The sequence below is a fragment of the Phascolarctos cinereus genome, unplaced genomic scaffold (assembly GCF_003287225.1).
Source record: "Phascolarctos cinereus isolate Bilbo 61053 unplaced genomic scaffold, phaCin_HiC Scaffold_726;HRSCAF=1367, whole genome shotgun sequence".
Lineage (NCBI taxonomy): Eukaryota > Metazoa > Chordata > Mammalia > Diprotodontia > Phascolarctidae > Phascolarctos > Phascolarctos cinereus.
In genome coordinates, this window is record NW_027556098.1 from 213703095 (window position 1) to 213725615 (window position 22521).

Below are 22521 nucleotides of genomic sequence, written 5' to 3' on the forward strand. Positions count from 1 at the left end.
AGAATAGTGTTGATTGTTAGAATAAGTTTGTGTTCTTATCTATTTATGCTGTTTCCTTAAAAAGCCGTTATATTTGGTTCATCATCTGTGTCCCATGTATTTGTAACATATGGTACACACACACACCTCCCAGTATTAAAATGAAACTTTTTTCTAGGTAGTTCATTTTTTAAAGGAATTCAACAAGGTGGCACCCTTGAGAGTAGAATGCCTAGCTTCAGTCCCTGGAATGGCATTGAAATCTTCTGAAATGGCCATTCTCTACCTCCATCCTTTTTGCGTAAGGATTGGGGGTAGACTCACATTCACTTGGATCCATTTGTGAGTTTTGCTGAAGAAAGCAAATAGGAGAGCTCCCCTAAAGGTAGAACATCTCATCCTTGTACTTCAAGAAGGCCCCTAAAAGGAGACTCCTTCCCAGAGTCCAAAATGACTAAAATTCAAGCAGCTCATGGCTTCTAGATCCTATATATTACAAAAATTTACTTAACACTTAACAAGCAAAGCACAGACAGCTTTCTCTACAGAGCTAAAGAATTAGTCTTTGGCCTGTGGACAGAAACAGGAAATGCATGTCCTCATGCCATTATTCAATCCCACATGGCTCTGTGTCTGGCAGGAGTCTGACTTCAGTGTTATTGTTGGTATTCGAACTCTACTGCCCCCTGAATGGGATGTCCCTGCAGGAGGGAAGAGCTGCAGGGGTCTGACACAAGCAGCCATTTTCATTATTGATCAGTGACAAGGTGGGGTGGGAGGCTGTGTTTCAAGAGGTTCCCATCCCAGGGAACTAAACAATTGAATGTAGAGATACAGGCCTGTAAAAAGAAACCCCAACAGAGTGCAAAGGTCCTCCTCCTCCCCCCTTCTCTGGTCCTCTCTCTAGTTTTTCCACAGGCAGGCATGATGAAGTGACTAAAAAGGATAAAGGAGAACAAATCATTCCTTCTAGGGTAGGCATGCATTTGGCTGTCCTCTCCATAGTTGTTGCTAGCTAGTCTTTTCATTTATGTTTAGAAGTTCAATTTTATATTCCTTTTTTTCCCCAGACCATACACAGAGATTAGCCACAGTTTATTTAAGCAAACTCAGAAGAGAAAGACACCAAAATCCATAGTTGTTTTTTTTTTTAATTCTTTCAGGGAGACTTCACTTGGTTATTTTTCTTAAAAATCGTCTTTCCCATTTCATTGAGGCAGATTTGGAAGTCAAACCAGAAACTTCAGGCTCTACTACGATGGAAAACACTTTGTTGGGGAGAAACGTTTTGAGTCCATCCACGATCTGGTGACTGATGGATTGATTACTCTCTATATTGAAACCAAGGCAGCAGAATATATTGCCAAGATGACGATAAATCCAATTTATGAGCACATAGGATACACCACTTTAAACAGAGAGCCAGCATACAAAAAACACATGCCCGCCCTGAAAGATACACATGATTGGAAAGAGTCTACGGGAGAGGATGGGGTGTCAGAGAAAAGGGTAAGCTACAATGAAGCCGCTCTTTTTTCCTTTTTCCTTTCTTTCAAGAGAGACACTATTATCAGGAGAGGATTTAATTTTTCATTTACGTATAGAGCTTTTTTGAGAAGGATATGAGGATGAATTTTCCTTGATGTGTTTAGCTATTGTGGTACTGAGGTTCAAATATATAATCCTTGCTTAATTAAAATTTTTTATTTTTTTATAGGGCTACTTTTAAAAAAATAAGTAGTTTCATGATTAGAAAAAATCTCTTGGTGAGATGACCCCTAGAATAACTTTTGGAGATTATATCGTTCTGGTCAAGAAGTATAGCTGCTGCCTATAATACCAGAAATCAAAGAGATTATAATATCTACCTGGCAACATACTGCTACATTTTCCTCAATGTGATCTACTTTATAAATAGGTCTGTTCTTTTGCAAGATGTTGCAGTTTTGTTTTGCTTTTTTTAAGCACATGACTAAAGTCAGCCTGTTGGAGGCTGATTGAACTACATTCAGCATCTGTTGGAAATAAAGAAACCTAGTTCTTTGCAGACCATGAGCCTCCTTGGGCCTCAGTTTCCATATCTATAAAATGAGGGTTATGAGCTAGATGGCCTTTGAGGTTTGCTTCAGTTCTAGACCTGTGCTCTTAAGATTGTATTTTTTTTTCCAGTTTAAAGATTTTTGAAGAAAAATTTAGAATTCTTATGATGTGATTAGTATTTCTGTAATTCTGGTGTATTCCATGACAAGTTAACAATTAAATATTTGAATCCTTCCCATTTAGATTGCTTCTGCTCCTTTTCCCCAAATAATAGTTTACTCACAGTCTTATAGTCTAAAATATTTAGTTGTTGGGTGGTCATGTATGTTTTTAATGTACTTTAGCATAGATTTTGTCTTAGATCTGATATGATTGTGGACTCTGCCTTTAAAACACTACAAAAACAACATAAATGGCCATCTTGTATTACGGTGTTCTTATCATGCTCCTGGATCATAAACTTGGTTCAAAGGACCCAGCTAGAAAATGTTAATTTTCTAAGGAAAATTTCAGTTCTGAGTGTTTTAAGCTATTTTTACCCTGAATGGAATTTTCTATCTACGCTGTATCCAAAGTCATTTTAAAATATAGTCTGTGGGCTTTTATAGTTATCTGGTGCCATGATGTGGTGTTGTTGTCAAACAACATTTTTGTTGTTCTCTTACTTGTATGATTCCTTGATTCCTTCATATGGTATACGGTTATTTTTCATCAGTTGAATGAAAGACCATTAATGAGACTTTTCCAAAATGGTTATGTGTATACCTCTGACATTCACGATAATATTTCTTATAATTGTTTTGGTATTCTAAATGTTACATACTTCAGCATCTCATAAATTCGTAACTTCACTGTGTGGCTAGTCCTTGAACTGATACAGATCACAGCTTTACTAGGTGTGTGACCCTGGGCGAGCTGGAGAAGGAAATGGCAAACCTCTCCAGGATCTTTGCCAAGAAAACCCAAAGCGGGTTATGAAGAGTCAGACACAATTGAAAAATGACTCAATAGAAACAAGAAAGTTCAAGTTTATATGTTGTTGGGGGTAGGCCTGTACATCTCTAACTTGAACATTCTTGTTTTTAAAACTCAAAACTGTCTTCCCCATATATTCTGTATTTTCCGTTGTCAATAGAACCTATATTGAAATAAATTAATCTTTCAATTTAATACACATTTATTAAGTGCCTACTGTGTGCTAAGCTACATGCTACTTGGGCAAGTCTAGAGCTCATCTGTAATACAACAATATTAATATATTTTCCATGTCTGAAAGCAGAGGACTAATCCAGATAATTTTTTGAGGTCCTTCCCAGATCCAGAATATATTTTTGCACTTAGAGAGGTGGTTAACATTTTGTATTCTCTTGTGTTAAAAGTGAAATAGCTGCCTCAGATCAGTATATTGTCTGTATGAGACTTTCAGAGAAAGGACAGACTGAGTCATTTGGCCTTCATGCCTGTAAGAGGAATCAGACCAAGAGAGATGGGAAAGTTTTAAGAATGAAATTCTGAAGATGCAAGGAAATCGTTCTGGTGAGAAGGCAAAGAGAGTTAAAAACTAAAAAAACATTTTAGATGCACAGGTTACTAATCAATAAACTTTTTAATTTAAAAAGGTATGCTCAGAAGGTGAAAGCAAAGGCAGGTAATGGAGAATTAATAAAAAGATGTGGCATGATCCTATAAGAAGAATATAAGAATTACTGAAGCCTAAAATGAGCTGATTCTGGTGAGGAAATCTCACCAAAACCAAAATATTTTTAAAGTTATATAAAGAGTAATAGGAAGAACAAAGAAGGGACGAGGTCATAGAGTTAGTGATGGAAGTGACCTTCAAGGTCATCTTATTTTTACAGCTGAGGAAACTGAGACCCATAAAAGTTGGGTGACTTGCCCAAAGACACACAGTAAGTGGCATAGTCAGAATTTGAACCCAGGTCCTCTGACTCCAAACTGAGTACTCTTTTCCATCATACTATAAATGTCTCCCATTCATGAATGGAATGATGATAATGAACAAGAGAGAGAAGGCAGAACTACTCAACTCTTACTTTACTTCTGATGGACAAGATACTCCATGTCTTGACTCTGGTCATTCTCTCTGGTGTCCCCCATACCTAGAACATTTTCCCTCCTCTTCAACTACTGACTTCCCACTAAACTCCCACATTCTACAGGAAGCCTTCCCCATCCTCTCTTAATTCCAGTGCCTTCTCTCTGCTAATCATCTCCTATTTATTCTGTATATATAGTTCACTTTGCATATATTTGTTTACATGTTGTTCTCCCATCAGATTGTAAGCTCCTTGAGGGTAGGGACATTTTGCCTCTTTTTTGCATCCCCAAGCTTAGCACAGTGCTTGGCTCATAGTTTATGCTTAATAAATGTTTATTGATTGATTGGAAAGGAAAATTATCCCTGGCCTGGAAGGAACAGGACAAAAATGTCTAATACACTGTTGATATCCAAGATAAAAGGGGAGCTAATAATGGACCATTTAGCTGTCCTTAATGAGTTCAAGTCTGTTGTCCCAGGTGGATCAGTAGTGTGTGATGTGGCAGCCAGAAAAGCTAACACAATCTTGGGCTTCGTGAGAGACATAGCCCCCGGGACACAGGAAATAATAACTCCGTAATGTTATAGTCAGACTCACGACTAGAGTACTGTATTCAGTTCTGAGCGCCATATTTTAGGAAGGGTATTGACAAAGCTGGAAAGCATCCAGAGGATGATTTATGTTGTATGAGGATGGGTTGAGAGGCCTAGGCATGGTTTAGCCTAATAAAGAGAAGACTTGGAGTGTAAGGGAGGGAGGTTTGTGATAGCTGTTTGGAAGGATTAGTCTTGTTCTGCTGAGCCTCGGGGTGCAGAATTAGGAGTAATGGGTAAAAGCTGCAGAAGCAAATTTAGGTTTGATCTAAGGAAAAACTCTCTAACAATAGGAACTTTCCTAAAGTGGAATGGGTGAGGTACTTACTACAGGGCTTCAGGCACTTGTCAGATATTTGGTAGAGGGCATTTTTGTTCCAATATGGACGGAACCAAGAGGCCTCTGTTGTCCTTTCCAACTCTGAATCCTGTGATTTTTGTATTTGAGAGCTATAGGAAGGTATTTTATAGACACTAATGTAGGGAATAAAGAAACAGAGTGCTGCACTTGGAGGCAGGATGCCTGAGTTCAACTCCATCTCCAGCAATACTAGCTGTGTCACCCTGGACAAGTCACTTAACCCCTGTCTGCCTCACAGAGCTCCTTAGGTCATAACTACATCATAGTAGTTATGACCTTCCTACGTAGAATGAGTTCCCTAAGCTTAAAAACACAATAGATTCTTCATGTATTTCTGGTATCCAGAAATACTTGTGGGACTTTTATAAAGGAGACTTTTCTCTTCTTCTTTTCACTAAAATCACCTTTGGCTGGCTTGATGTTAATTAATAACATAAGCTAGTCAGTGACAGGGCTCATAGAAATGCTTGAGATTCTAGACTGTTCCTGCTGCTCTCTCCCCCCTGCTAATTGAACATAAGAAGGTAACAGCAAAGAGGATGAAAATGTGGAGTATAAACCTTCTCCTAAACCACTGTCAGAACTGAGTCTGATGCAACATCAGACCTCAGCAAATCTTCAGATTTCTGCTTTTTCAAACTTTTAATGCAGTCCACATCCCATAAGTAATCGGGCCGGGTCAGGGAGTCCTAGGCAGCTCCTGATGGGGTAGTACCTGCTCTTCCAAATAAATGCCTTAATGAGCTTATTAGCTGTAAATACAGATGTCTCACTGTCTTCCCCCCCCCCCAGTACTACATCCACTTTTCTTCCTTAACTTGCTTAACTTTATTACTTAATTGCATGCTTCTTCCAGACAAAGCCTCTTAAAATCTATTTAATTAAAAATAGAGTTTATTTAGCAATGGCATCCAATAGGATAGGGATATGATGACCTTTCTATCAACTTGAAACACTGTTTCCCTGTCACAGAAGATGACATCTGTGTATAAAAATACCTATGCTTAAGTCATGTAAAATACCCTATATTAAAAAAGTATAGTTTAATAATTATCTCTGTGGGTCCTAATGACTAGGACCTCTCTCCCAACTCAGAGAGGAAAGAATGTTTGAAGCCTAATTATGTTATAATAAAAATAAGAAGTATTGGAATATGAAAGGGGCTTTAGAACTGGAAGGGACCTTAGAGGACATCAAGTACCACCCACTCATTTTAGAGGCGAGTAAACTGAGGCACAGATTGGTAAGTAACTTGCTCATGGTTGTCATACAGCTAATAAGTATCAGAGATAGGATTTGAACCCATATCTTTCTGATTCCAAGTCCAGTGTCTTCTCCTCTAAGTCATGTTTTAGTGTAATGAATGCTCGTCTTAAAGTCTAATGCACAGGTTTGATTGTGTCATTCCCCTACTCAAATATCATCAGTGGCTCCTTAGTACTTAGAAACTCTTGGGGAAATCATTCAAGGCCTCGCACAAGTTGTCTCCAACCCCTCTTTCCAAGCTTATTGCACACCAATCACCTTCATGCAGAGAATGGTCTCCACACTCCGCTGTACACCCCAGCCCATACATCTCTGCCTAAGAAATCACCTTCTTTATTCACACTAAGCTCAAATTCTATCTCCCTCATGACACTTTCCCTAATTTCCCTCCCGCCTCAGCCCCTGGCCCTACAGCTACTCTAGGTTATTCTGTCATGTCTCTACTCTGTTTGAACCTTTCCTGTGTACTTACCCTATATTAATTTTAGTTATTTATTTTTCTTCTGTATCACACTTCCTAGTCAGGGGTAGAATGCTGGACCTGGAATCAGGAAGATTCATCTTCCTAAGTTCAAATCCAGCTTCACACACTGACTAGCTATGTGACCCTGGGCAAGTCACTTAACCTTGTTTGCCTCAGACCTTCATCTATAAAATAAGCAGAAGGAAATGGCAAAACACTCCAGTATCTTTGCCAAGAAAACCCCAAATGGGGTCAAGAAGAGTCGAACACAACTGAAAAATGACTCAACAACTACAACAGCATTCTTCCTCCTGCCCTGTTAGATTGTAAGATCCTTGAGGGCAAGGTTTCTTCTTCTTCTTCTTCTTCTTCTTCTTCTTCTTCTTCTTCTTCTTCTTCTTCTTCTTCTTCTTCTTCTTCTTCTTCTTCTCTCTCCCCCTCCCTCCCCCTCACTTCCCTTCCCCCTCTCTCCTCTTCTTCCTCCTCCTTCTTCTCCTCCTTCTTCTCCTTCTTCTTCTTCATTGTTGTTGTCATTGTCGTCCTTGTATCTCCAGTGTTTAGAACATTACATTGCCGATGGTAGGCAAATAAGTATTTGCTGAAGTCTAGAGCTGTTGTTGATCAGTAAAGAGACCTAGTTTCCTAATTCTAGGATTTATGGGTCCTACTCTTAAGTGACTTCATGAAGTCGAGTAATCTGTAAATGTTTGTAATATAAAAACAAAATATATTAATAAAACATTTTTGGCAAAAGGAGTGAATAGCCCACCACCAATTATCTGTAAACTCACTGATGCTGGGTCAGACAAATGGCAAGGTCTGTCAAAAGAAAATAAACTGTCAATTCCTCACAGGCCTTTTAGGCATCAGCTGTAGTACAAATTTTAAAAATGGGAAGAAAGAAAAAAATGAGGTGATTTATATGCCCGAGACAACATAGCATCCCTGGGGAGGTAACTCTAGTTACCTGTAACCTAAGTTCTGAACATGTTGTTTTCTTTATTTGTTTTATTTGTTTTGCTTCACTGTAACCTTGACCTCTGTTCAGGAAAAGGTTATTCTCTGACCCTGATGTGTCTCCAGTGACTGATCAGAAATAGGTACAAGGGATTACATTTCCTGGACAGTCAAAGTCCAGACAGAAGCCAAAGGTTGTCTGTGTTTTGAGGATCCATGACCACTTGAGAGGGAAACCCAGGCCTTCCCCAGTAAAAGAAAGGGCAGGTTTTGGGCATTAGAGGAATGGTCCTGCCCAGCTCTCATGTTCTTAGTTGCTGTGAATAGTTTGGGGTTTATAGTGTTGAAAATTAAGTTGCATCTATTGGTCATCCTTAAAATGGAAGCTCAGATGTGTCAGAGCTGCTAATAAAGAAGGAGTAGGATGTTCTTGGGCCCCTGGCAATTTTATAGTATAGGAAATAGAGATAGAAGAACCTCTTATATGACTAGTTTAACCTCTTGTCAATCCAGATATCCATCAACTGATATTACATGGGATTTTCCAGGAACTATTCAAGTCGTTTCCTCAGCTTTAAATTTTTAATTGAAAAAACCTTAGAGAGGTTAGTCATATAATCTTAGCACCCTAGACCATTTGTTGGGGGGAGGGGATTATGAGCTGCTAAACTCTCTTTTCTAAAATGGCTTACCATTACCAGTCTAGACTGGCCCAGAGCCCAGTTTTTTATGAGTTATTGCTTTTTATTTGTCTTGGAACTGCATTTGAATGGTTTCTTTTTCCATGTGGTGACCATAATATGTTTACTTCAAGGCATACTGCACTAGTGCCCTAATGCAATCATTTTTTATGAGATTCTAACACTCATTTATGAAACTTGATTGGAAAAGCAGCCCTCAAACCATGCTATAGGAAATATATGTGCTTCATATAACTGTAAATAGTACCCCATTCATATGAAATAATTAATTTGCATTTCAGAAATAATCAGAGATTAATGGGGTCACAGTCAGATGCTATCTTCCTTTGGGGTTTAGTGGTCCAACATTTAAAGTTATTGCATGTGTAGGAACTGCCTACAAGCTGGCAAAGATATCCAAAATGAATTTGGACATCCTATCAAATTTTGCCAAGCTAGATAATTTATGGGCTTCTCCCTTCCCCCTGCAATAAGCACTCTTGTGGAAATTTAGGAATGTATACAACCGTTGACATGTTGTTATACTAGTCATCTATACAGATAAGCTTTACTTACTAAAGGCAAGTTCCATAACATTCCAGTTTCTTTTTCCTTCAGACTTATGACTGTGACTCCCCAGAGTGCACAAATCCCATAAAGGCTCATGAAATTTGAAATTGACAGGTAATGGGGCCCCATTGAAAACTGCCAGACTGACTGGAATGCCTTCAGTGCCATCATAAAATGATGGAGGTGCTTTCCCCCCAGACTTTTAGATAGCATCAGAAAGCCTGCTCTGTTCATCAGTTTTGCCTCCCACAAGGCATCTATTTCAAAATGATTCACTTATTTAAAAAACATGCAATGCAGTCCTGCTCTGCAGTGCCTAGAAACCAACTGAATGCTCAACGTGTTGCGTAGTAGATTGGTGGCTATCCAGAGCCCCTGAGGAATAACTTATTATAAATTGCTAGTTTTTCCAGGTAACTGAAGAGTTTCTCACTTTAAACAATCAAAACTTTGTTTTTGTTTCAAACATTTTTATGAAAATCAGTCTGGTAGGCAGAGCAACAGATGTGGAATCAGGAAGACCTAGACTCAAATCCATTGACATTTAAGGTACTTAACATCTCAGCTTCAGTTACCTCGTCTATAAAATGGATATGGTAGTAGCATCTGCCTGACAGAATTGGAGTAAAGATCAAATGAGAGAATGTATGCAAAGCGCTTTGTAAAATTTAACACAGCATGTCAGCTGTTATTATTATTGTTGCTATTGTCATATTTAAATAGTTTCATGAGCCCACCAATGGGGATAGTGCAGACCATATCCATACTTGCCTTCTCATTATGGAAGAAATACTTCTTTATTTTTGGAATTAGCCTATAGGTACAGATTTGTTAATTCAATTATTGGAATTCTAAGCCTCTCTGCTTAGACAACTCCAAGGAGACTGGGATCCATTCTTTGAAAGATCTCTCTTCCCTAAGCCATTTTCTAATCACAGTTTATCAGGTCTAAGAACAAAGACAAAATTCCACAATAAAGATTGAATTGGAGGACAAAGTTTAGGTCACAGTTTTGATTCATCAAACAGAACAATAGTAACTTAACTTGGAAAATCCTTTCCTTAAAACTATTCAATACCTCTTAACCATTCCTTTTAAGAATTCTCTTCAAGCTGTCAAATGTGAACTCAAGAGGGACTTATATTAATTAAATTAATCAAAGTTCTTCCTCTTAGTCTGATTGTTACCTTAATTAATTTCAGGGAAGAGTCTTTCCTGGGCTGATCAGACCTCTCCCTTTAGAAACTAATTAGGCCTTCCAAAAGAATCATGTGAAAGAGATTTCAAAGCAGGTCGTTATTTTAGAAATGATGGCTAGCTGCACTGGCCTATTTGGCTATTCTTTGCACCTGTGTGGACACACTCTCGCTCTCTGTCTCTCATCTCTACGCCTTTGCACGCTAGCTATCCCTCAGGCCTGGAATGTTCTTCCTCCTCACCTTTACCTCTTAGCAGGTTTTTCCTTTTCCTATCCTCCTCTCCTTCAGCTGCTGATGTCTCCCCTCTAAGGTCACCTTCCATCTACTCTGTATATTATTTGTATGTACTGAGTTATTGATATGTTCTCTTTCCCACGAGAAGGTGTACTCCTTGAGAACAGAGACTGTTTTTACCTTTCTTTATCCCTAGTGCTTGGCATAGCCCGGTACATCATAGTTGCTTGTTCACTGTCTAACTGATTGACTGACATGGGTACTAGTATGTTTTTCAAGCTTTCTATCTGTTATCACTCATACTTGGCATTTGACCAGACCAACTATTTTCCGAGTCATTCATGTTCTGCATCATATCTTTTATACTACTTTTTGTGTGTGAATCATTGGTGATAATAGGCTGCATTCAACTTGTGTGTCCACCGTGTATGTCCTCATTGTGCTTTTGGGACCACACAATTTTAATTCTTTTGAGACTGTAGGATTCCATGGTTTATATCATATAGCATCAACGCAAAACTAAAAAGTTGGCTTTTTCTTTCAGGAATCACTTTGGGACAGTTGCAAGCACTGCAGTTTTCCAAAAGCACACCTATCCTCTCTTTTCCTCCCATTCAATCTTGAGTTCGGAGCCTTTTCTATCTACAGTGTCCAAATATATGCATTTATGTATCAAATCAATGGGCTGTCCCTCTAACTGCACGTCACAGATTGGACAAAGGGCATTCTTTACCCACTTAGTTGTTTTTTTTTCCTTTGTAGATTGTTAGGTGAACACTTTTGAACAGGTGTGGATCTCATTCAGGAGGTCCTAGGGTGTCCTGGGACTGGATGTAATAAGCACAATGTCATCCACAATAGAAGCAACTGGAATGCTTCACCAGCTATAGGGAATCCCTTTTCCATTTGCACGCTATGCAGGACATTTCCATGACAGTGGCAAACACTTTTGGCAAGTATGCATCCCCTGTTTTATGCTTCACTTGATACTTGTAATCACAGGGCTGTTGAACAGCATTATCTCTGTTCCTACATCTTTTAAGCAATCTTATCTGACTTTAAGATATACGTATGGGAAACATGTTGGAGGATAGCCTCTAAAGCAACTGCATTTTTGTCTTATCAAATCAAATGCCTTTGTTGTTGTTGTTTTTTTAACAATCAAGAAACACATAGAGTCTTAGATGTTGGCATAATGGGATATCTTAGGTTCTCTGAAACTTTTAGTTGGTTTTATGAATGTAAAGATGTGTTTTTCATTTGTGAAAACCTAACTAATCCTCATATTTTCATCAAGAATATATCTCTGATAGGTGTGTAGATTGAGCTCATGAAAGATGAGAGGCACACAATTCGGTAGGTATTGATGAGCCTTAAACTGCCTTTTGTTTTTTTTTCTTTTTTGCAATAATATATCTATGTGTTTCAGTTCATAATTTTCTCTAATTGTTTCTTGTGTTCTCTTTTTTCATATAACATAGGGATCAATCCTTTTGACTACCTCAATAGCATATCACTTGTAGTGCAGATTTCTTACTTGTATGATTGATATAATCTAACCATCTTTGGGGAATGAGATATGGTTCCATTGTGTCTAATGAAGAACATGGTATCATGGAAGGAATGTGGAAATGAAGTCAGAGGCTTGGGGTTGAATCCTGATATTGTGCCTTGGTATCTCATTGAATCTTGGCAAATCACTCGATCTCTCTGTGTCTCTCTGTCTGTCTCTCTGTCTCTGTCTCTGTCTCTCTCCTCTCTTTCTCTCCCTCCTTTTCTCTCAGTGTCTCCATCTCTCCTTCTCTGTTCTCTCATCTGCTAAATTAGGCTGTTGGAACAGATGACCTCTAAGATCTCCTCCAGCCCTAGATATTTGGTTATAGGATCCAAAGAGAATAACTTGTTACAGAAATGCTGACAGATCTGTTACTTTTTTCATTTGTTTATTCAAGTTCTATCTCTTGGGATAATTTGGCTTATTTGAATTTCATGCAAAGCTTTCCAAAAACATATTTTTCCCTTCATTTGCTTCTTCCTGCTTTTCATTTTGTTTCGGTGATACTGCTCACCATTCTTTTCTGTAAGGTTTTGTAACTGAGTTATTTTAAACTAGCTTTGCTCTTGACTGTTATGCCTTTCCACTTGGTAAGCAGACCTGTGGGGATCTTTTTGCCTCCCTACTATGGTGATGAATTTCCATCAGGTAAACATCTGTAAGCAGAGATGGTATTCCTTGTTAATATCTCACCCTTGTTCCAGAGTATAGTGAACATAATTTAATCTTTTCTTGATTACTCAGAGTCACTGCAAGGAGGATTAATTATTGAAATGTCTGTTGTAACAGTGATAACGTCAGCATAGATCTCTCTGTCCCTGCACAAAATGAGGCCCGAATGTTATGATTTTTGAGTTCTTCAGGGCATTTTTTATAGCTTTTTTGTTTCGCTTTCTCACCTGATGCCAGACTGTCAACTGCCATTTTCAGTTAATGGCAACGTATGCTCTAGCACTCTGGTGTCAAACACAAATAAAAACGGGGCACTAAACCATGCATAAGGATACCCATGGGCCACATATTGACTTAGAAAATCACAAATGAACATTATTTATGTTTTATGGTATTTGTATTTTTTGTTAACTACCTCCCAATTACATTTTAATCTGGTTCTGGCCGTACTCAAGAGTGTCGTAGGCAGTATACAGTGGGCTTAGGTTTGACCCCTCTGCTGTGGTGGTTTCTTTTTCACCTTTTAATTGGCTGCTTCTAATCTTCTGTGGGCTTGGAAATGAAGTTATAGCGATGGATATCATTTGTATAGCACTTTAAGACTTAGTAAGCACTTTATATGAATTATCTAAATTGATCCTGCATTCGTCCTGTGAGTACAAGGGTCATTATCCCTATGTTACAGATAAGTAAACTGAATTAGAGCATCCCCAGCTCTTTAGCCTTAATTATCAAGCTTATTAGAACTGTATACAAAATAAGTGGCTGTGAGGGAGGGTCCAAGGGTCTTTCCTATGAGGAAACGATTTGAGTTTTAGAGCAACTTTGTACCATCTATTTTTAGCGAAAGTTTGGAATGGTAGAGAGATCTGGCCTTGGGTTTAAGAGACATCCGTTTCTACTCTTTCTTGGTAATATGATGCTGGGCAAATCACTTCCTGTCTCTAAGCCTTAACTTTCTCATCTGTGTTGTTGTTTAGTTGTTTCAGTCATGTCCAACCCTTCATGACCCTGTTTGAGATTTTCTTGGCGAAGATACTGGAGTGTTTTGCCGTTTCTTTCACCAGCTCATTTTACAAATGAGGTAACAAGAGGCAAATAGGGTTAAGTGACTTGCCCAGGGTCACACAGCTAGTAAGGGTTTGAGGTTGGATTTGAACTCAGGCTAGGTGCTCTATCCACTGTACCACCCAGCTACTCCTTTCCTCATCTATAAAATGGGGATAATGATACTTCAGGACCTCTCATGATCATTGCCATCACCCGTGGGGTTTTCTTGGCAAGGATACTGCAGTAGCTTGCCATTTCCTTCTCCAGTTTTAGGCAGGGGTTAAGTGACTTGCCCAAGATCACACAGCTAGTAAATGTCTTAGGTCACATCTGAACTCCGTTCTTTCTGACTCCAGGTTCAGTGCTCTATCCACTGCACCACCTAGCTGCCCCATGTAAACCTTAAGCACTCAATAAATGCCAGTTGTTACTAGCATTTAGGTTGCTCAGAGGTTGTTTCCTACCTTCCCCCTTGCCCCCCTTGTTTCCTGATTCTCGACTGTGATTTTAATAATAAGGTTTCCAGATACCTAAGTTTCAGATAGACAAAGCATTACTATAATAACCTTTTCCACTTTAGAGGTTAATAAGTGCCAAGGGTGTGTCAGATACAATAGTAGGATATTCCCTTTTTCCATCAAGAACAAGCTCTAGGAAACACTTTTCTTATTTCTACATAATTTTTAAAAATTTCACATCTTCCCATTCTCTGACCTTTCCACATTTCTATCGTACATCGACCTTTGCCAAATGTTGCCTATCCTCAAATAGACTTGACCCTCATGCCTTCCCTTATCCTGCTTTCCTTTTCACTTCTGAGTTCCTGGAGTCTCTGGTCTAGCCTCTTGAGTTGCCCTTTTCTTACCAGCTTTATCTTTATCTGCCTCTTCCTGCAGATCCTCAATCTAGAACAAATGTGAATAGTAGTGTTGGCGCTCTAACCTGCTAGGTATCATTTGTCATTTGTAGTAAGAAAATAAGAGCAACCTATACTGTTTAAGAAAAGGGTTTTTTCCTTTCTCAATTTCCATTCAAGATGCTTTTCTCAGTTAAAATCACCAAGGCCTCTTTCTATTTCTTGTGGCTTTGTACTTTTTATTTTTATTTTTTTGCTTTTTGAAGAGGTGAAATAGAAGCAAAAAGCATTGCTATCTTGTCTTGCTAATGTCCTGAATTTTGTCAGCATGAAAAGAAGAAATCCATTCTCCAAGGCCCAATCTAAATGCCATCATTTTAATAGAGGCTTTCTCAGTATTTCTAACTGAAAATGATCACCTTTTCCATATCTCTCCTATAAAAAATTGGTTCTGACTTCTTTTATGGTACTTGTCACATTCTGGAGTATGCTGAAGCTATTTGCGTACATGACTAATTTCCTCTACCAAATTTTAAGCTTTTTTGAGGGAAGGAACTGTATTTTAATTATATTTCTGTCCCTTAGGGTGCCTTACACATTGTAACTGTGGGATAGATGTATAGAATGAATATAAAACTAGAAAAATCTCTTCTTAGCTGGTTGCCACTTGGGAACAGGTCTCACAAGTTAATTCACATGGTAGTCATTAGGAATAATGTTGATGGTAAAGGAAGACCTCAAGGTGACATACTCTTCCAGGTTATAGTTTTCTACACTGTACCAGTGTGGAACTTCAGTGGAACTTCACCATCTCTAAGAGTAATCAAGCCTTGGGAAAATTGCCTCCTGAAGCTCTGAATGACTGACTTGTATAGGAAAACTAGACAGACTAGGGACTACCAAATAGACTGATAGCTATATAAGCTAGTCGGTACTGGCTGTCTTCCCAGTAGGGAGACCAACCTGAGAAAACAACGTAAGAGCAAAAGACTACTTGGTGAGTATGAGGAACCAGAGAAAAAAGTGCCTGTACAGATGTTTGTCCAAGCCAAGTTAATGCTTCCATGATGCTTTTAGCTAGATACCACTCCCTTAGTGCTAGAGTTCAAGTTTGTCTTCAAATTTACCTTTTTTCTTTAGTTTTCTAAGCTGTAGAAAGCTTTTAATAAGTTATGACCTCAAAATGTAAATATGTTCAAAGAAGGTGTGTTTTTTTGTAGTCAGATCTTGTCTCTAACACTAACAACTCTGTGACCCTGAGCAAGTGACTTAACGTATCCAAGCTTCAGGTTACTTACAAGTTATCTCTAAAATGGGAGCAATAATACATGTTTCACAGGGTTATTGTGAGATAAGGTAGTGAAATCTACTTAAATACCTACAACTTTTATAGACCAACTTCTATCTAGACATGCCACCCTCATCTTGTACTGGAGTGGCCAACTTTTTAAAAAAATTTTTCATTTATTTATTTTTTGGCTAGGCAGTGGGGTTAAGTGACTTGCCCAGGGTCATACAGCTAGTGCATGTTATGTAGCTGTGGCGGGATTTGAACTCAGGTGTCCCTGACTTCAGGGCCAGTGCTCTATCCACTGTGCCACTGCCCCTTTTGAGTGGCCAATTTTTAGAAATCTAAATGTAGGTGGGTTAAGTGGACTTCATTGTCTCAAGACAATGTATGTAATGTATTCTTTAGTATATGCTAGATATTATTTGGACCAAAGTAATATATCTCTAATGATCAAATTTTAGGAGGCAGAAAGAGGCAGGTAGAAGAAAAGAGTTTGATCTGAGGAGCCTTCCTGACCCTTCTTAAATTTAATAGAGATAAATGAAAAGTTCTGCCTTTCAGATTTAAAAAAAATCAATAATATAAATACAGAAAGAGGGAGATATGGTTAGATAGCAACTCATGTACAGAAAAAAATAGAGGTTTTGGTTGACTTCAAGTTAAGCTTAGATTATAGCTGATGTTATATTGTGCTTTAATATTTAAGTTTTACAAAGCTTTGAGATATATACATATATATATATATATATATATATATATATATTCCTTCACTCTTAGAAAAATGTAACACACTCTTTAAAATAACATATGATTTCCCATTTTGTGGACAAGGAAATTAAATTATAAAGGTTAAGTGATTTGTGTTAATTGTCAGAAAAAGGATTCAAACACAGGTCCTAACTCCAACTTCTTCTACTCTGTACCAAAGTTCTTTCTAATATTTAAGTTTTCAATATAGTCCATCAAGACATAAAAAAAAATTCTGAGGAGGAGAAAAAGGGGGATGATGTCAATAATGACTGCTGTTGCTGCACAGAAACCTCACCAATCTGCCCATAATTTATAAAAAATATGTACAGAAGATGGAAGCAAGGGCAGGTTGAGAATAAATATAAAACCATGAAGTAGTTCGGTAAGACTGAGGTCAGGAGCATTAAAGCTCATTGTGAATTAAGGTTGACAGGAAATGCTAAGAACTAAAAAAGGGGGGAGGTTTAAAATGTATTGGAAGAAAAGAGGAGAATAGAAGAAGGGGTAGTACCAATGCTTAGGGTAGATGGGATAATGATAACAGAAAGATATACAGAAAGAAGAATGATTCATCTCTTCTTCTGCTTCTGTTTTCTTTGCCAATGAGAATAATATTTAAGCGGAACAAAGTGGTTAATAGGGAGTTGGACCCTTGGAAATATAGGAGATTATAAGAGAACACTTAGCCTTAAATGATGTAAAGTCATTAGGTCAGGACAGTGTAATCCCTAATAATTGTATTGGAAGACTTGGAAATTTTGATAAATGAACCACAGTCTGTGGTTTTAAAAAAAAAATCACACAGGTTTTTTTAGTACAGGGCAAGTATTGTCCAGAGGGATAGGGAGAGGGAGGAAGAGGGGGGAGAGGGGAAGGGAAAGGGAGGGAGAGAGAGAGGGAGAGAATGAATGAACTGGGTCTGCAAATTATAGATCCATGAGCTGAACTTCAATTCCTAGAAAATTCTAGAAAATGTTATTTAAAAAAATAATTGGTAAACCTTTAGGAAAAAAAAAAAGAAATGACAAACCCAAGGAATCAGCCAGCGTGACTTTATCAATAACAGACTATACCAGCCTAACCCTACATACTTCTGTGGCAGGGTTACTAAACTGGTAGATTCACAGCTGGAAAGGATCTTAGTGGCCATCTAGTTCAACCCCCCTCATTTTTGAGAAACTGATGAGTTCTAGTAAGAGTAATTGACTTGCCTTAGGTCACATAGGAGCAAGGCCAAGTTTTGAACTCAGGTCTTCTGCCTTCAAATCCAGTGCTTTTCCTGTTGTATTATGCTGTCATCTTCTTCTTCTTTTTTGTTTTTTTGAGGGGGGCTACGTGAGGGGGTTAAGTGACTTACCCAGGATCACACAGCTAGTAAGTGTTATGTGTCTGAGGCCAGATTTGAACTCAGGTCCTCCTGAATCCGAGGCCGGTGCTCTATCCACTGCTCCACCTATCTGCCCCACCTGTTGTATTATGTTGCCTTTGTGACCAGGGGAATGCTCTATATATTAAGTGTTTGATGGTACTAGATGATTTGAAATTGGTTGAATGGGTGGACCCAAAGAGTAGTTGCTAGTAGTTTGATGTTAGCATGGAAAGAGGTATCCAGGGCTCTGTGTTTGAAAAATAACATTTTTATTAATATTTTACATAAAGGAATATGGCATACCAATGTCACAAAGCTATTTCAGGATCCAAAGACAACTCAACATGCTTGACCATTGGACCAAATCTAATAATATAAAATTTAGTGAAAATAAATGGAAAGTCACATTTAGATTTAAAAACTAGCTGTTAAAGTCCAAGATGGGGGAAGCATGGCTGGATAACAATTGGTCTATAAAAGATTTGGGGGGTTAAGTGGACTTCAAATTAAATATAAATGAACAGTGTGCCATAGTAGCCAAAAAAATAATAATAATGCTATCTTAGTCTATTGAAAGTATAATGTAAAGATTTAGTAAGATGATAGTCTTATTGTACTTTGACCCGGTTAGACCATCTTTGGAATATGACACTCAATTCTGAGTGCCATATTTTAGAAAGTAACGCTAATAAACTGGGAAGTATGCAAAGATCAACCAGGATGATGAAGGTCCTTTCGGTCATGCCATTTGAGGATTAGTTGAAGTAATTGGGAATTTTTAGTCTAGAGAAAACTTTGGGTGAGGTGGGAGTAAAGACTGCTGTGTTCAAATATTTGAAGGACTGTCATATGGAAAGGGCCTCAGGCCTGTTCTGTTGGCCCCAAAAAACAGAACTATGAACAACGCGTTGAAGTTGCAAAGAGACGAATTAATACCTTCCAAATAATTAGAGCTATCTAAAAGTGGAATGGGCTCCTTTACAACAGAATGGTTTCCTACTCAAATTTGTATTCCAAGAATTCAAAATCTTTTTACAGATATCACTTCTTTTGTCCTTAGTGCCCTACGCAGTCAGGTAGGGCATTCCCCATTTTAAAGTTGTGGAAACTGAGGCATGGAGAGATTGTTTTACCATCATCACAGAGTTGATGAAGCTGCCAGTCATTCATGCTTTGTTTCTAATCTGTACACACCCATGGATCGAAGACAATGAGACATCAGCCATTTCATATGGTTATCAGGAGGATACCAGGATGTTCCAGTCCCCTCCAGGCAGGTCCAGCACATGCCATCATGTACCAATAGAAACAAATTCCCATAGAGCTCAGTAACCCCTTGTGTAGATCTCTTAGTTTCCCGGTCCAGCCTCTCTCACTCAGAAAGGATTAATAATTGAAAACCATTAGGTGAAACCAGATGGGAAGTAGGAGGGCTGAAGATAAACGTGAATTCCACAGCTCAAAAGAAACAGCCTAACGGACGACCAAATTATAATTTCCTAAGCCATCTACAATTGGGGAGGATATTCTGAAAGCAAGCCAATTATTCAAGCAAAATGGCCATTAAACAGCTAGTTTGTATGAAAAAAGAACCTAGCAAGAATTCTTTTGAAGCCTTTAGGTTCCATGCCATAGTCTTTTGAAGGCCCTGAATGGTGGCAAATATTCATCTTTTGAAAGCAGAATAGATTTTTTGGAAATAATCAAAAATCACTTAGAATCAAGTTCAGTGAATAAAATGGAAGGTCAAGTTGGGAAAGACTATTTTTGGTCCAAAACAGAAGCTGGTTGGAAAACAAGTGACACTAAAGCTGACTTGAATAGTGACAGAGGAGAAAGAACACGAAATCTGGAGTCTCAGAACCCAAGTTTGGATCCTGGCTCTGCCATTTACAACTTGTGGGTCTTTAGCTTCTCAGGGTCTCAGTTTCTACATCTGTAAAATGAGGTGAACTTCTTTTTTTCATATTTTATTTTCCCCCAGTTACATGTAGAAACAATTTTAACATTTATCTTTAAAACTTTGAGTTTCAAATTCTCTCCCTTCCTCCCTACCCCCCTCCCCTACTGAGAAGACAGGCAATTCTATATAGATTATACATGTGTAATCATGAAAAACACTTCCATAATAGTCATGTTGTGAAAGACTAACTGTATTTCCCTCCATCCTATTCCCCATCCCTTGTTTATTCTGTTCTCTCCTTTCACCCTGTCCCTCCTCAAAAGTGTTTTGCTTCTGACTACCCCCTCCCCCAATCTGCCCTCCCTTCTGTCACACCCCTCTTCTCTTATCCCCTTCCCCTCTACTTTCCTATAGGGTAAGATAGGTTTTCTATACCTAACTGAGTGCACATGTTATTCTCTTTTCGAGCCAATTCTGTTGAGAATAAGGTTCATTCACTTCCTTTTCACCTCCCTCCTTTTCCCCTCCACTGTAAAAGCTTTTTCTTGCCTCTTTTATGTAAGATAATTTACCCCATTCTACCTCTCCCATTCTCTTTCTCCCAATACATTCTTCTCTCACCCCTTAATTTTGTTTTTAGATATCATGTCTTCATAGTCAACCTACATCTGTGCCCTCTGTGTATGTATACACACACACACACACACACACACACAGAGAGATATATATACTTCTTCGAACTACCCTAATAATGAGAAAGGTCTTATGAGTTACAAATATCATCTTTTCATGTAGTAATATAAACGGTTTAACTTTAATAAGTCCCCTATGATTTCTCTTTCCTATTTACCTTTTTGTGCTTCTCTTGAGTCTTGTATTTGAAAGTCAAATTTTCTACTTAGCTCTGGTCTTTTCTCAAGAATGCTTGAAATTCCTCTATCTCATTGAATATCCATTTTTTCCCCTCAGGGATTATACTCAGTTTGGCTGGGTAGGTGACTTTTGGTTGTAATCCTATCTCCTTTGCCCTCCAGAATATCATATTATAAGCCCTTCAGTCCTTTGATGTAGAAGCTGCTAAATCTTTGTGTTATCCTGATTATGGCTCCATGATATTAAAATAGTTTCTTTCTGGCTGCTTGCAATATTTTCTCCTTGAACTGGGAACTCTGGAATTTGGCTATAACATTCCTGAAAGTTTTCATTTTGGAATCTCATTCAGGAGGTGATCAGTGGATTCTTTCAATTTCTATTTTACCCTCTGGTTCTAGAATATCAAGGCAGTTTTCCTTGATAATTTCTTGAAAGATAATGGGTAGGCTCTTTTTTTTAATCATGGCTTTCAGGTAGTCCAGTAATTTTTAAATTATCTCTCCTAGATCTATTTTCCAGGTCAGTTGTTCTTCCAATGAGATACTTTGCATTGTCTTTTATTTTTTCATTCTTTTGGTTTTGTTTTATGATTTCTTTATTTCTCATAAAGTCATTAGTTTCTGTTTGCTCTATTCTAATTTTTAAGGAATTATTTTCTTCAGTGAGCTTTTGGACCTCTTTTTACATTTGTCCAGTTCTTCTTTTTCATTCTTCTCCATTGGCTCTTTTACCATTTGGCCTAGTCTGTTTTTTAAGGTGTTATTTTCTTCATTTGTGTGTGTGTGTGTGTGTGTGTGTGTGTGTGTCTCCTTTACCAAGCTGTTGATTTCTTTTTCAAGATTTTCTTACATCACTCTTGTTTCTCTTCCCAATTTTTCCTCTGCCTCTCTTATTTGGTTTTCAGAATCGTTTTTGAGCTCTTCCATGGCCTGAGACCAATTTATATTTTTTCTTAGAGGCTTTGGATGCAGGAGCTTTGACTTTGTTGTCTTTTTCCAAGTATGTGTGTGTGTGTGTGTGTGTGTGTGTGTGTGTGTGATCTTCCTTGTCACCAAAGTAAATTTCTATAGTCAGAATTTTTTTCCTTTGTTTGCTCATTTTCTTAGTCAATTACTTGACTTTTTAACACTTTGTTAAGATAGGGCTCTGCTTCCTGGGTGTAGGGTACACTGTCCCAAGTTTCAGGGATTTTGTGCTGCTATTTTCAGGGATATTTCTAGGGACCTGTAAGTTTTCAGTTCCTCCAAGGTGGTCTGATCTAAGCAGAGGTGCTTATTACTCTCCTGGTCTGTGCTGTGGTCTGTGAGTGACCACAAGCACTCTTTTCTGCCCTGGAACTGTGAAGAGTGTGTTTCCCCCCACCCCACCCCCCACTGTGGCTACAAGCTTTGCTGTGCTAGTGCTGCTCCTCACCCTGGGACTGCCACCCAGAACTTCGATCAGGATCTGAGTAAGGGCAAGCAACAGAGTCCTGCCTCAGTGCTAACAAAGAGACCTCTGTAATCTCCTTCTGATCAGTTGTTCAACCCCCTTACTATCTGCGGGCTGAAAGCTCCTGCCACTGTTGATTCAGTCACTCCCAAGGCCTGCTCCTGGTTTGCTGGGGTCGCAGCTGTGCTGGCACTGCCTCCGCTGGAATGTGCTCCTCTCTTACCCAGGTCCAACAGACCTTTTCTGCTGACCTTCTAAGTTGTCTTTGGCATCTGTGGGCTAAGAAGTCTAGAAATTGCCACTGCTGCCAGTGAGTCAGTCACCCCAAGGCCTGCTCCTAGTTTGCTGGGTCCAGGTCTGTGCTGACCT

General features: G+C 38.6%; 1 protein-coding gene across 2 annotated transcripts in view; it reads left to right on the forward strand.

Moving 5' to 3' along the window:
• CHN1 (chimerin 1) overlaps window positions 1-22521 on the forward strand; it is a 278669-nt gene that overhangs the window by 140598 nt on the left and 115550 nt on the right. For both annotated transcript variants that reach the window (XM_020991013.2, XM_020991015.2), the window contains one exon: window positions 1200-1488. In XM_020991013.2, coding sequence (XP_020846672.1) covers window positions 1200-1488 — 289 coding nt within the window. The remainder of the gene's footprint in view (window positions 1-1199; window positions 1489-22521) is intronic.